Source organism: Streptopelia decaocto (genome assembly GCF_964273445.1).
Source record: "Streptopelia decaocto genome assembly, chromosome: 8".
NCBI classification, from domain to species: domain Eukaryota; kingdom Metazoa; phylum Chordata; class Aves; order Columbiformes; family Columbidae; genus Streptopelia; species Streptopelia decaocto.
In genome coordinates, this window is record NC_138662.1 from 4,812,147 (window position 1) to 4,827,683 (window position 15,537).

General features: G+C 46.7%; 1 protein-coding gene across 1 annotated transcript; it reads right to left on the reverse strand.

Annotated features, from left to right (window-relative positions):
- Window positions 1-241: 241 nt before the first annotated feature.
- RBM5 (RNA binding motif protein 5) lies at window positions 242-15,173 on the reverse strand. The gene is made up of 24 exons (XM_082059985.1): window positions 15,025-15,173; window positions 14,269-14,881; window positions 13,851-14,006; window positions 12,126-12,195; window positions 11,580-11,653; window positions 9,191-9,274; window positions 8,444-8,504; window positions 8,221-8,286; window positions 7,913-8,073; window positions 6,781-6,878; window positions 6,263-6,350; window positions 5,990-6,067; window positions 5,832-5,904; window positions 5,230-5,315; window positions 4,860-4,938; window positions 4,503-4,594; window positions 3,800-3,964; window positions 3,188-3,334; window positions 3,036-3,107; window positions 2,429-2,608; window positions 2,147-2,221; window positions 1,605-1,702; window positions 1,397-1,526; window positions 242-878 (listed from the first exon to the last, which is right to left on the reverse strand). Exons 1-24 carry the CDS (start codon window positions 15,039-15,041, stop codon window positions 753-755), a joined length of 2,889 nt encoding a protein of 962 aa, XP_081916111.1. The 5' UTR covers window positions 15,042-15,173; the 3' UTR covers window positions 242-752.
- Window positions 15,174-15,537: the final 364 nt, after the last annotated feature.

The following is a 15,537-nucleotide window of genomic DNA, read 5'->3' on the forward strand; positions in this document are numbered from 1 at the left end:
CTGCACCTATAGCAACAGCAGGCAAAGAAGACCTGGTCCTCCCTCAGCCAGCACCCTGCTGCACCTGTGAGAATGACGCTTGAACCAAGCACAGCACGGGGATGAAAGAATCAGCAGGTGAGTGCAGCGTGGTGTCGAGGAGAGAGACTCCAGGATGAAGTCTCATCAAGGAAGAAGCAGAACCACAGAAAGGACAAGTAGCATTGGCAACTTATTCTTCATTCACCCACCGAGAAACAGATATAGGAACATTTTTGGATGTATTTCTTTTGGAAATGAGCCAAACTGGCAACTAGAATCAAAGTCTTCAAAAAGTCTATACAAAGATGTATCATACAAAATGTACAGGAAAGTTCTCCAAAAAAAAAAAAAAAGCCCAAAACAAAACCAATACAGACAATACAACAGAAGGAGAGCAAAGACATTGTGAAACCACAGCTAACAGGTCCTGCCCCTGTTCCAGAGGGCGGGAGTGGCATCTGGACAACACGCTCTGAACACGAAATACATTACACTATATACAGGACCGTATAATGATCAGCATCCCCTCTGGTCCAACCAGGAGCTCTCCAGCATGAAATCGGGGCAGTTCAGACAATCTGCTCATGGAAGTGTCACATGCCGAGAGGGAAAAACGTCCAAGGGAATGAAATGGTCAGCTCTAAACCATAACCAGAATACAGCCAGGCCACCAAGGCTACAGAGTTTAACAGTCAGTTCTGGCTAACATGTGCTTTGCGGGTCAGAGCACGTTACTCCATCTCCGTGAAGCGAGCGAACATGGCTTTCCGCACCGCATCTTTGTATGAATCTGCAGTGGAGACGCCGTAGGAGCTGCCCTTGGCTCCCAAGCCAGCGCCTCTCATTCGTACTTGGGCCTGCAAGGGAAGAGAAACACTTCAGCTCTGCAGCCAGAGGCCACACCATCACAATGGACTCCTAAGTCCTGCCAGCTTCTCAAGCTCCCCTGGGGACCCCACGCTGCCATGAGCGCTGGCAACGGATCAGACTGTGATCATCCCACGCTTGCTGGCTTCACACTGCTCTGACCCCATCCCACCAGCAGCTGAAGTGGAGTGGCATGATACAGCTCCTAACAGCGTAACCCAGGGTGCAGACAAACCCTGGGAAGCCAGCAGCTGGAGGGAGAGCAGCCCACCCCACACAGGGCCAGGCATGCAGCTCCCTTAGCACCTTCAGAAGAAAGCACAGTCCTGCCTGTCCCAAGCCCCAGCTCTAGGATGCAGCAGGACAAACAGGAGCTAATGTGGACAGTGGCAACTTCGTTGAGGATCGCAGTTTCTTCCACAAAATATTTTCAGCAGCAAGTGCTTCTAGATAAAAAAATGCATCTAGATAAAAAAACCTCATCAAGGAAGCATCCATCTCTCCTTACCTCAATGGGTGCTGTGATGCCCTGGCATTTTCTTCCCAAGCCCGAACCTTCCCTCCAGCCCATGGCCTGCAGCATCTTGTTGCCAATATTACTGTTGTCAAGGCCATCTTTGGTGGGTTGCTCGTAATTACTGCAAGACGAAGAGATGAGTTAACCAAACTGCTCACCATGTATTGAAGTAACTGCTGAGGAGTTTTCAGATACATACACTGTGCCAGCATCATAGACCTTCTTGCGCTTCGGCTCAGGGGGCTCTGGGATGCCATACTTCTCCCGTCTCTCAGCTGCTCTGTCTCTGTATTTCATCTGCAACAAGGGAACCAGATTTAGTGCTGATTTAAAGACACTTGTTCATCTTTGAGCTATGTGAGTAAGTTAAATGCCTGCTAAAACATGGCCTACCGCCACAGAAAGGAGAACCTCAAACGCGAGTCCCTGGAGCATATCAGAACCTGCACCGGGCAGGCAGAGCCTGGCCCCATGACCCACAGGGTAAGCTGCTGACTGCCACTCGAAGGGCTCTGGTCCCAGCCTGGCAGCCCTGAGCTGGAAGGACCCTTCCCTGCTAAGCAGTAGCTGTGGGATGTGGGACACTTCTGTGTAAACAGGAAAGCTCTGAACCCTGACCCAAGAAGGGGCTGGCTTACAGGTATTATCTCAAGTGACATGTGTCAGGATAAGGAGCGCTCAACGTATCATCTGTGCAGGTTTTCCATTAGCTACTACTCATCTGTTCATCTCAGCACTGACCTCTCTCTCACGCAGCTCCAAGGCTTCAAGTTCCTGCTCTGAGAGCTTTGATCTCCTATAGATATCCATATTTTGCTGAAACAAGAAGAGATTCACATTAACAACATAAAATGCACAACAGCTCTTTCTACATAAGCAGCTGACTTCTGGGAGAGAAGCAATCCACCTGCAACTATTTTTCCTTTAAGAGGAAGTTTTCCGAACATCAACACACATTGTGGCTTTGGTTAACACGCTGAATTATGGCAACCAAGTACCACCCTGACAGCACAATGCAACTACCTTGTGCAAGTCTGACAGCTGCTGGTGCCGGATCAGAGCATCTTTGTTTGGGAACTGCCTTCTACACAGCAGACAAGCCATCTTCTTCCAGTCTGTCAGCTTCTCTTCCTCATTCTCCATTCTTTCCAGTAAGTCCTCATCATTATCACTATCGCCACTGTAGGCAGCCACGAGGCCACGCTGCAAAGAAAGGACAGTGTTAAGGGGAGAGCCCAGAAAGGGAACACAGAGGCTGCAGATGTGTTTGATGCACAGGAAAGGCATCACACTCCCGTTGCTAAGGAAGAAATGCAGCTCAAAAGAACCACATCCTACAGTGCCTGCAAGACTCAGTTTCCACTAGCCAAAAAAAAATAATTTGAGTACAGAGTTCTTAGAGACCTCAAAACCTCAACTGAGCTCCAGAGGCTGGAAGAAACCACAGCTTTCCCCAGCGTATCTCAGTCACCCACCCTACTGCACTTGCACTGCACCACTGGAATCATCACAACGTTTTACAGGTGACACTGTGGAAATCCCGTTTTGGAAAGCAAGTATCTGCTCCATCTTCCCTGAGGAGCTTTACCAGTAAACCTTTGGCAACACATGTCAGGTATCTCACACTCACCTTCAGTGGATTGTCATCATCCCCGTTTTTCATCACCTCTGGCAAGATCTGCTGTCTCTCAGACAGAGCGCCCTGGATGAGACAAGAATGCCATGAGCACCAAGCTTTCTGCCGTACCACACCCCACCACACACTATTGCCAGCACCTTCACCTTTTTCTCAAAGAGTGCAAAGCCTGCATCTGCAGCTGCCGACTCTTTCCGTTCCTCCTCCCTGGTACTCAGTGGCTGAAAGCTATTCTTGAAGTTCTCCTTCTGCTTGTTCAAACTCTTTGCCCAGCGCTCCATGTCTTTAGCAATCTGAAACACAGAGTAGTTTGCTCAGACAGCTCCTCTCACAGCTATCAATCCCCTGTGACACAATCTTGCATACTTTCCAGAACAAGTCAACCCACTACCTTTTATTTTTATATCACAGGACACTGGATGTAGTGCAGCTGTTTCCCTGTATACAGCATTCAAAGATATTGCAGCTTGCTTGTTTTACTGCACGAACCCTTCTTATCAATCTAATCCCCTAAGTGACAGCTCAGTTATACTCCCACTGGTCCTGGCACAATTACATATGCATTCCTCCTATGCAGAGGTTATTTCTGCACTGAAGCCTTGCCAACTCCACCTCTCGGTAGCCCTCTACAATGCCTGCAAATTGCAGGCGTGCACCCACTAAATTACCTAGGATTTCCTTTGGTCATGAAAAAGGGGAACTATTAACCCATTCCACAGAAGACTTTGGCCCAGTTACAACGCCATTTTATCTTTTACCTGTTGAGCTGTTTTACTTTTAGGCTTCTCTTTCTTCTCCTTCACTTCTTTGGTGGTAGTTGTGGTAGCTGTTTGTTGGTATGTGACACCTTCTGCAGCAGGCATGTAGGTCTCCTTTTCACCGTCCCAATAAAGGTACTGCTGGGTTAAGGCATTGTAGTAATACTGCCGGAGAGAGGAACAGAGACAGTTAAACGTCTCATACAGGCTAAGCGTTCAAGGGAGAACACAAGGAAGTTGTCCGATTCAGACTACCACATCAAATGGGAAGGCATTTTGTAGAGTCCAAACAAGTTTGCAAACTCCACACAGCAGTCAAAAGGCATGAAGTGGCTGAAGCCTCTGTCCCCAAACGCAGGCATTCTGCCCAGCAGCACAGAGAACCTTTTGTCTCTCCCAAGAGATGACCCACCAGAGCCCAGGGCTGGGTGCACTTCGCTGGGCACTCCTCAATGCACCAGTTCAATTACAGTGTCTGTGACAAGTGCTAATTCCACGTGGGCCAAATTGGGAGGAAAAATGAAAGAAAAATGAAGTGCTTTACCAAACGGAAGTCAAGTCCCAGCCCTAAATATATTGCTGAGAGTTATCCACTGCATTTGGTATTTTGTGCACCTCAGAAAGTTACTTTCATTCATATGATGAGAAATAAGGAACTAATGGACCTTAACAGTTAAGACAGGCGGGAAGAACTTGTGTTTACCTGGGAATTAGGATCATAGTAGAGCCCTGTTATAGGATCATAATAATATCCTGAAGATTCATCATATTGGTAGGTGGAAGTGTCAGGGACAGCTGTAAAAAAATTAAAGTGTGGGATATGGTCGTTCCAGTCGAATTCAGACAGGTATCTTTCTACATTTCAGGTAAAATTCTGAGATTATTAGCAGCCAGGACAGCAGACATGTCTGTAAAGGGCTCTTAATCACCCCTGCAGAGTATGTTCTCCAGGGACAGCTTCACCACTGACATACGACAATAGAGCACCCAACTAAAGCCAAGTCTCTCTCTTGCTATAGTGACAGACACCTGTCCCCAAGAGCCACTCCCATTTGCTTACCGTACTTGGTTCCAGGGACTACACCAGTTGGGGGAGCTGTTTGTGCCTGAGTGCTAGTGGTAGGTGGTGCTGATTGTGACTGAAATAAAACCAACAAACCCAAGAACCTAAATTAGAAAATCTGTCACTGAAGCACAATAAAATAACAGTGAGACAAGACAGGAGCAGCCCACACCACACATGCAACACTTAACTCTTGCACACTGAGCACTCACCTTCAACAAAGAACATAACTATCACAGAAATGGTAGATGACTTATGACAATAAACACTGTGACTTAATCCATGGACACTCAGCAGCTTTGCTGTACCATTCACTTTAAAGAGCAGAGGACACAACTAAGCAAGGAGTAATTAGTGCTGTAATTACCGGAGAGTCAGGTGAGTTTGTCTGTTGATTATATAACTGAGGACTCTGGGACACAACTGCAGCTGTGGTGGTAGTGACCGGAGCTCCTGCCAACAGAGAGCAATAAAATGGATAAGCCAACTAGTCTGTGAAACAGTGCTTCACCCTAGTGCTAAAATTACTTTGTTTACAGTTTCTGCTCCTAATTCCAGCTCCAGCAGCCAAACAAGGCAATAAACATTCAAAAGGAGACAGATACACAGTATTTTCCACCCAAAGAACAGCTTCCTTTTCGGGAGGAAATATTCTGCTCCCAAAGTCAGCAATTCCTGGCCTCTGACAGCTGCTAACACTGAAGGTTTGTCCAGAGCTGCTTACACAGTTCTCATGAGCTCAGGGCTTGTATCAACAGTCTGAAACAGAGGCTGTGCTCTCGTTTTGCACAAGTCCTACTTGAATGGATTTGTTACAGTTCTCAAGTAACACGCACTCACTCAGACACCCTGAGAGCAAAGTGAGCCAAGTCTCCCTTCACTCAACAAACATAAAGGCTAAAGTAAAATATCACTATTGCAAAATTATCATTACAAACAACAGCAGCTCCCACATGTCACAAGTACTACCTGATATGGTAGCTGTGTCTGTGTCCAACACTCCTCCTTGGTTTTGGTAGTACTGCTGATAATCCTGGGAGTACTGCAAAGGGAAATGAACAACGCAAGGTGAGCAGATGCCCAAATTACAACAATCTATCGGTTAGAGCACAACCACCACTACCAACCTGAGCATACTGTGTGTAGCCATCCTGTCCTGACTGGAGGTAGCTGTAGTCCAGGGTGCTGCCTTCTCCAGTCTGTGGCTGAAATTTGAGCAAGTAATCTTTGTCAGAGACAGATAAATTACCGCCTTTAAGAATTTCAACACTGCTTATGCTCCAGCCTGTCAGAACAGCTTTGGTCAGTTCAGCCAAGCAAGGGGTCAGTAGTGAAATTATTTGCCCTACATTTTCATTTTCAGGGAAAAAGGACAATGAGCAACAGCCCCCAAATCATACCTGAGTGGACGACCACTGAGCTGCAGCAATCGCTGTACTTGCCACAGAGAAGGCGCTGACTCTGTTACCGTCTGGGAGAAGCAAGTCTCTGAAACCACAAAAATCACACATCTGATTAAATACTGCTCTTTTCTGAAGTGTCTCCCTATGCAAGGAGGTAGAGTCTGCCCTTATGTGTGGATTTCTTAGAAGTTTTAAACATACTGATTGTGATTAATAAGCCAAGGCACTGCTTGGCAAGTAAAGAAATTTTACTGTTCTACAATCAAGAACGAGTCACTAGGGCTCCAAGGAAACAAGCATGTTGTGTACACAAGCAGTTACGATGTTCTCAGGGCTGGAAGGAAACACTGCTTTTACTCTCCTCACACCCAGTGAAGAGCAGGATGCATGCAACACAAGACACTTAAGGGAAGCAAAACTCTGGAGTGACAGTAATCTTAATAAAAGCCTGTATGACAACTACAAATCTTTAATATAAACAGAGTGGGGAATAATCAACTGCTACAGCAACTCACTTTCTGGCACTCTTTGCAAAGTCAACACCAATTGTTTTGCCGTCAATTTTTAATGGTGGCTGAAGACTCTGTAAAATCTGCAGCAGTTGAGAAGCATCCTGCAACGAGAAATACTCATTATTATGAAAGGCAAGTTACTGAGGAGGATTCCTAAGTTCCCAAAGCTCCACCTTCTCACATACAGCCACTGAAAGCAACTAAAAAGCTGTAAGAATGCCTTTGTCTCTTCATGCTATACACACTTAGAAGAGCACAATGGGGCTGATCACAGCCCACACAAAATAGCATGGGTTTCCCTGGGTCACTGAATATTAAACACGTTCTAAAATCTTAGCTCTATAAAGATGTTTGCCTCAAATTACTCCAAAAGGAAGGCCAGCAGAGTCTAAACTCAGGCACTCTGTTCTGCTCTGCCTAAAGCGTGTCCAAACACATGACACTGCTGACCGAGTCTGGCAAGACCTTTGAGAACATTGAGTCCAACTGTAAACCTAACACTGCCAAGTCCACCACCAAACCATGTCGCAAAATGCCTCATCTAAGTGTCTTTTAAACACCTCCAGAAACAGAGAGTCTGCCATCCTTCAGAGAGCCTGCGCCAGTAATGTGACCCCTCTCACAGAAAGGTTTTACTTGTACCTCAGTCTAGTTTCCCATGTGTCAATATATGGCTGTTGCCTACTGTGCTATCCCTGCACACACTCAAGACCGAGGTCTACTGTCCCTACATCCTCCCACTGGATGCTGCAGAGAGCAGCAAGATCCCCCTCTTCCCCTTCTGAAGGTGGAAGAAGCCCAATTCTGTGCACCTTCTCCCACATCGCATGCCCCAGACTTTCATTTTTGTGAATGAAATATGATCCAAGACCATTATTTTTGTAATACAAGCATGAAGCTAGCCTTCAATCCAGAACAGCACTCTGCTACGAAAATAGCTTTCCAATGTGCTCACAAGATCCCACCCCCTTCTTTCCAAACTGAAGCTAATGATGAAAGGCTTTGACACATCAAGTGTCAATTAACCCTCGGTGAACAGGGGTGGTCCTTCAGACAGCTCAATAGCTCTCAGTGCTTCAGCTACAGAAGCACATTAACAAGCTGTTTCTCTCCAACACACCAGTAAGGCCCTCACCATGGCAGAAGACAGCTGCACAAATGCAAAGCCTCTGTTTTGCTGAGTCTGCTTGTCTTTGATAAGACGAATATTATTCACTGCCAGAGATGCATACGGAGATAAGGCAGTCATGATGGACTCCACTACTGTGTGAGGAGCGATGTTTCGGAGAATGATGGCTGAGGAGAAAATAAAGTATGACATTAGCTGTGCACATCAGCTTTCTAAAGTACTTTAAGTTCTTCAGCAAACAGTCTGAGGTACAGGAAGGATTTCAGTACCTATGTTCGCATTTCACATTATACATTAAGTGAAAGATAACTTACTATCGCAGTAATAATCCACGGACTGAACGGCTTCTGCTGCTCCAGGTGGCACCTCCTGTTCTGAATCTTCATAAGAAGAGGAAAACATTTTAGTTACAAAATGGTTTATTCACTCAAACTCAGCATTTCACAAGCCAGCCTAAGACATACAGTGAACTTTGTTTCCTACATAGGACAGAAAGTTTCCCACAAAACCAGAGTCAAAGAGATCAACGTAACGTACCAAACTTGTCTGCTCCACAGCGGAAGCATTTTAGCCTCCTTCTGAAGTTGTAAAGGCAGCACTACGAGGAACAAGAGAAGACTAGTAAGAACTCATGTCATTTGTAACAATGCTGCTATTTGCTGTACAATAAAAAAAAAAAAACAACATTAACGAAGGTAAACCCACCAGAGCAGTAGGGAACAGCAAAAGCCACCCTTGCCTGTATCACAGCTGCTTTTCAGAACATCCTCACTACCTTTTCCCTAGTTCTCCTGAATCAGTTATTTTAACTGTGTCATCTTCAACTTACAATCCCAGGCACAGTAACTACTTTAAAAAAATGCAAAAATGCAATGTTTAAATGAAACACAGGCTGGAAAGGGAGTTATCTCTATGGGCAAAAAGTGTAGTTAAAGGCTGACAAAACACTCTGGCTTTTATCTTACTAAATCATCTCCACTTGTGGGGGCGTGTCAAACAAGGAGCACACAGCAGTGCGCAGACCAGTGGCAATTCAACACTTATCACTTAATGATGTCATATTCTAACACAGCTGTGTCTTCTGGAGCAACACCTCTGTCATTCTATTTTGCCACCAGAGCTACAAAACCTTTTCATTCCTGCATCTTACTATATCTATGATGTCATACAGACCAGCAGTATGAGCAGGTCTGAATCATATATTGCTTTGTTCAAACCACTGGACTGGTGAAAGCACTGAGGCCAAAACAAACTCCCTCCAATAAAGAAAAACATGCACTATACCTTGTTGCAAAGCCAATCCTCAAATTTAGGCCTGGGGTTGCTGTAGTGCATCGCAATCTGCTTCCCTTGAATCACCAGCTTTTTCTGCAAAAAAAGTGGTTTCAATTATTCCTGTATCGAGGTACAAATGTCTATTTTCCCATGGCAGAGCACCCTTCGGAGGAATCAGTGCTCCTGAATTAAATGGACAACATATGGGGAGGATGTGGAGGACAACCACCGCCACCTACACCCTGCCCATCCAATCCTGCAGAGAGGAGGACGAGGGCAGTAAGAGAATGGGATGTGGAGCAAAGATAAACGGAATCAGGGAGTGTTGAAAAAGCTGCCAAACACTAAACGCTGACATGGAACCAGGAAGTGTCTCGAAGGAGACAAAAGTCCTAACCTGCTGCATTCAAGATTAACACATTTTTAGGCGCCTCTTTACCCCCACATTTCTATTCACTTCTGGTATAGCACTGAGCGACTTTTTAAACGTGTCCTTAGGTGACTGCTTCACTTCTTCCCCTTCTCCAAACACCCCAGACCTTTTAACAACCACATTTGGATTACTGTTCCAAGCACTTTCTTCAGAAGTGTCCCTTTGAAAATACTGTAATTCCTCCCAAAGGGACCCTTCTTAGACTTCTTGAAGGCTGGATTACAAGTGCCATCAACTGAAACGTAACTCAGAGTGGTTTCCTTTGACTAAAGCATCAGTTCAATTGGAAGCCTGCACGAGAGGTTTGTGTTCTTCATTCAGGCAGGAGCTCTCCAAACAGAGTAACTAGACTGCAAGTGAAGCTTCTCCAGAGGTAGGAAAAGTTCATAATGCTTTCGGCACATCCTCTCACTTTAGAGGTGTTAGGAATTTACACCTATTTAGAAGCCTTGATTTTCAGCCTCACATTTTGACAAGCACTGGTATGCAGAATGCCCTTTCCAAATACGGCCATCAACTTATTTTAGTCAAATAGGTGGAAGTACGTCTGAGGAAGCACATATTAGAGGCCAAACCCCAGACATTTTAATAGAACTAGTTTTATAGGAGGTTGGCTTACTGCAGAAGTACCACAGCAGTGTCAGGACCGGTGGCTTTTCTCATAACAGGGTCTGACATAGATCTAGCACATAGCATGAATAAGGCTCTCACATTCTGCACAACTAAACAGGGCAAAGCCATTTCTCCTACCGGCAGGAGGGAGGGTTGGAGGGCCCAGCACTCGATATGCACACATAGAAACAAAGCTGCTGGCATAGTTGCGATACATCATTCTTTCATCTAACACGCAGCAACCAGGCTGCTGGGAAGATTCTGCATTTTCCCTACTACTAGGGTGGCTGGTTACTGGAGTGAATTTGAATATGTTTCAATAAATTATGCATCCGTACAGCTTTGTATATATTAAAACTATCTTGTTTCTGAAAATACGCTCAGCATTAATTTATGTAAATCTTTCCACTGCATCCACCAACCCTACTGAGCAGCACATCAGGACAACAGAACCTGAACGCTGCTCTCTGGCTGGGGAAATCACCCGTGCTATAGGACACGTGAAATCCTACTCCAGTATAAGGCACACGCCAACTTCCACCTGCTGGAACTGCCTGTGAATCCCATCATGGTGCCATTCCTTTAAACGTAACACAAACAGCACAGAACAGCATTCCTCGTGCTGCCCACGGACCTTCGTATCAAATACTCAGCTGTAAAAAAAGTGCTTGATACACTTTGCTCACTTTGAGAGTATATATCAGCTCTGTTGTTAAAACAGATCATGAATATTCAAAAAGGAGCAAAAGCAAGTGAAACTGCAGCACAAGAAAATCTAATTGGGAAAAAAGGCAGAGGTATCATTTTGGCTCCTTTTCAACTCATACACCAGAAAAGCCAAAATGCACAGCATAACATCTATGAGAACTCATTCTCTACCAAATTTAGTGGAATAAACATGTTTTTCCTCTGGAAGAGTCAGTTTTCCCTCCTTAAAGGGGGGGACACACTATTACCATGAACCGACACTTCTCTTTCAGGGTTAATATCAATGTAATGCAGAGATCTGGTGCTTCCTCTGGAAACAGAGAAGGAAACGTCCAGTGGAAGCATGTTTTCTAAGGACTACTTGTTAAATCTTCATGAGCCAATTAAACTGAAACCATGTCATTTACAATGGCACATTTTACCAGTGAGTGCTCAAAATAGCTCATCTGCTCTCCCGATTTTAACTGATATTCTGTCCTATTGTTACAAATTTTAATATATACAAAGCTTTTATTCTTTTAAATCACTCTTATGGAACAAACCACTCCTTCCACCTTTATTTTTTCCTTTTTTTTTTTTTTTTTTTAAACTGTACAGACTTGTTCCATTTTCAGGAATATATCTAGACTTGGTGAGTGAAGCAACCTGATTGGCTTCCATCCAGCTGGTAGCATCTTGAAAGTGATAAAACTCCACGAAGGCGAAACCACGGCTTACACCTAGAGACAGCATTCAGATATAGACGGGATACTTGTGTTAGTCAGTTCCTTTAAAACAGGCGAATCTCTCTCCAACTGCTTCATTACTTCATGACAAAGCAGCTTTACAAATGCGACGTCAACTGCTGGGATCTGCTCGTTATTTTGCCATGGCAAGGAACCAAGTTCCCTTAACTGGCTACATGTCACTTGATTTGAGTCCATGTTTAAAGGTAACCATGCAACAGACTACATACTATTAAATGAGTTTACACTATTATTACTTACCAATACCTGTTAACAAAAACCCCTGTAGACAGACTTCTTTTAACATGTTGGCCAGCTAACTAAAAGTCTTCCAAAAGCCACATTCCTTAGCCATGGCAAACCTTTTTTTTTTTTTCATGTGCTTGCAGTTTGGGGACAATTCTGGATACTCTTTTGGGCTGGGGAAGAGGAAGGTCATGTCAAAAACTGGATTAAGAGTTCTCACCTGTCTTTCTTTTCATCAGCCTCACGTCTGCAGGCTGAGGACCTTCAAAGGACTCAATAAGCTCGCGAATCTGCATGAGATTTTAATCAGACAGTTAAATTTTCACATCTTGGCAGACAGCTAGGAAAGTCACAGCAACCTACCTTACAGTACATGCAAGAGGTACAGAGAAATATAAAATTCTCAAACACTATTTCAGGAAATTAAAAAAACCCACCTTTACAGAGAACCTATCAGGAGACTGATGAGCACCAGAGAACCCACATAACCCTTTGCTACACTAAGCCAACTGCCATCTTCACTGAGGCCACAGAATAACTCAGAACCTGAATCCCTATGATCTTGTGTTCCCAGGTTATTTGCGCAAGATTTGGCAAATACTGTGCTTGCTTCTAAGTTTTTATAAAGAATGCTGCTAGTATCCCTCTCCCAGCCTATCTAAACAGCTCTTGGCTCATAACAAAGAAAAACAGTATACTGCAAGGCTCCATTCTTAAGCCTCACGCTACAGCTCTCATCCTTTAATAGCTCCCCTTCTGTTTTTCAGACGATAAAGTGGATTCATGGAGAATGTATCATCAAAGAAAAAGCTAAAGAGACATCAGTTCTTCAGCCATAACAGGGTTAAAATAATGTTACCTTAAGATGCTTCATCTACACGATGACTCCAGAGTTAAATTTTCCCATAAATTATGCTACTGTTATTGCACAACTGTAGAGCTACAACATTAATATCTCAGAAATAAAAACTGTTCCGAAATGCTCTGTGTAATGTCTGACTGGGTTGTTTAATTTGGATGCAGGAGCCTACACTTTATCAAGCACTTACAAAAATATTAGACCAACACACAATGATTAAAAAGAACACTTAATATTAGGAGAAGAGTGAATAACCAAGAAAAAAATTCCATTGCAGAAACGCTGGAAGGGGACTGATCTGTGTTAGCAATCGTTGCACAAAGATGGCAGAGGTGGAGTGTGCCTGAAAACAAATTGGAATGGCTCAGCTTTTAGAGGGTTTCCCCTTGCCCCGCTCTTATATCTTAGTAATCAAAATAATCCAGCAAGAAAAACAAACAAAAAGCTCAAAGCCGATCACAGTCAACATTTTTCTATTAAAAAAGTCAGGTAACCATGCACCAAGCACTCATGTGTACTTGCTCCGTCAGCTCCACAGCAGCCATTTTATGACTTCCCCAGCTGTACGCAGACAAAGCAGCTTTGTGCAGGGCCCTACGCAGCTGAGGAGCTCGGGGTGTGTGTAACCCCACTGGGCAGAGCTTCTGCCCTCAATAAAGACCTGGGAAAATTCAAGTAAGTAGCTCCTCTCTGTCTCTGCCCCCCTCCCCTCTCCCAGGAAGCGGGAGGAGGAGAAAAAAAAAAAAAATCTGCCTCTTCCCTCCTATACGGAAAAGCAGAAAATAGTAGGCAGTTTAAAATCCACTCAAGAGAAATCATCCAAACATATAGGAAAAAAAAAGACTATTCACAGATTGTTCTGTTTGAAATAAAGTGGTTAACATTCAACTGACCTCTGTTACTTAACAGAGATGGTTTAAATCCTTTTAGGATTCAAAATGGCAGCGCAACCAACATGCTGCGGAGGGGCCACCATGACGCAGCTTTCAACAAAATGGCAGCAGCGCCTACCGCACAGACCAGCCGACACACAGCCCCCGAGCTCCCGGCTGCAAGAAAAGTGAAGCCCCTTTCTGGGCTACTTACATCGTTCTCTGTAACCGTGATGGGAAGGCCACGCAACATGATGGTTTTGCTCTCTTTCTCGTCGTTAATGTCGTTCCTGTAGTCGTGCTCTCCGTAGTCACCATCGGAATGGTAGCCATCTTCTGATTTGTCGCTGTTCCTGCGCTCTCGCTCCCTCTGAGAAGCCAGCGCCCACAATTAAGCACGGTGCTCTCCAGCAGCGTGCCCCCGCCACAAAAACAGAGCTAAACAAACCCACCCACACCCCGTTCGGCCACCCCGCTCACGTTTGGTCCCGATGGCCTTGGGCAGAACCCCGAGCTCCCATCCCCGGGACACCCACCCTGGCCCCGGGGGTCTCACGTCGGGACCCTGCGCTGGGCGAGGCCGCCAGCGCCCGCCCCGGCCCTTCCCCCCCGCGCTGCAGGGCCCCGCTCACCTCAGGGCTATCGTAATCGCGGCTATCGTAGTCTCTGTCATAGTCTCGGCTGTCGCGACTGTCGTAGTCTCGGCAATCTCGGCTGTCGTAGTCCCGGCAATCGTAGTCTCGGCTGTCGCGGCTGTCGTAGTCGCGGCAATCACGGCTATCGTAGTCCCGGCAGTCCCGGCTGTCGCGACTGTCGTAGTCCCGGCAGTCCCGGCTGTCATAGTCCCGGCAGTCTCGGCTATCGCGGCTGTCGTAGTCGCGGCTGTCGTAGTCCCGGCAGTCTCGGCTGTCGTAGTCCCGGCAGTCGTAGTCCCGGCTGTCCCGGCAATCGTAGTCCCGGCAGTCCCTGCTGTCGCGACTGTCGTAGTCCCGGCAGTCCCGGCTATCGCGGCTGTCGTAGTCTCGGCTGTCGTAGTCCCGGCAGTCTCGGCTATCGCGGCTGTCGTAGTCTCGGCTGTCGTAGTCCCGGCTGTCGTAGTCGCGATAGTCATCGTAGCGGTCCCCGCGGCGCTCCTCGCTGGACCGCTTGTAGTCATCCCTGCGCCGGCTGCGGGACTCCCGCTCCTCACGGTCCTCCCGCTCCACGATGGAGCCGTACCGGCCGCTCCGCTCCGTCCTGCTCACGCTGCGGGGCACACGGGGCCGAGCTCAGAACCAGATGAGCCCGCAGCGACCCCCTCCCCATCGCCCCCCGCGCGGGGCCGCCCGCCCCCCCCCTTCTCTCCATCCCTCCCTCAACTCTCTCCTCGCCCTCCCACCCGTACTCACCGCTTGTCCGAGCCCATGACGCTGTCCACGATCCGCAAACACACAGCGCAGCGCTAACCGCCACCACGGGGCGCCGAACGCACGCACGCAACCCCTCACTCCCTCGCCACAAAATGGCGCGGAGGTGACTGGCCGTCTTCTACCCAGCAGGCACCGCGCCCGCCGCCTGGAAGTTTCCAAGCGGTGCGCAGGCGCAGGGGTGTCCGCCCTCCGCGGGGCACGCCGGGAGTTGTAGTACGGGGCGGGGCGCGTCCCCTGGCCTGTGCTGTTGGCCGCTTCCCGGTGCCCTCCTGCGGACCGCGGGGTCGCAGGGTGGTTTGGGTTGGAAAGGACCTTCAAAGCTCGTCTAGTCCAACCACACCTTCAACCAGATCAGGTTGCTCAGAGCCCCGACCATCCTGGCATTGAATATCTCCAGGGATGCGACATCTGCACGTCTCTGGGCAACCTGTGCCAGTGTTTCACCACCCTCATCACAAAACATTTCTTCCTCATGTCCAGTCTATACCTGCC

Bases quoted from the DNA above. Each gene is read 5' to 3' on its own strand.
- RBM5 (XM_082059985.1), bottom strand. The intron at 12,196-13,850 runs GTAAGTAGCCCA...AATCTCATGCAG, and splicing joins TCACGGTTACAGAGAACGAT to ATTCGCGAGCTTATTGAGTC. The intron at 2,609-3,035 runs GTGAGTGTGAGA...CTTTCTTTGCAG, and splicing joins ATGATGACAATCCACTGAAG to CGTGGCCTCGTGGCTGCCTA.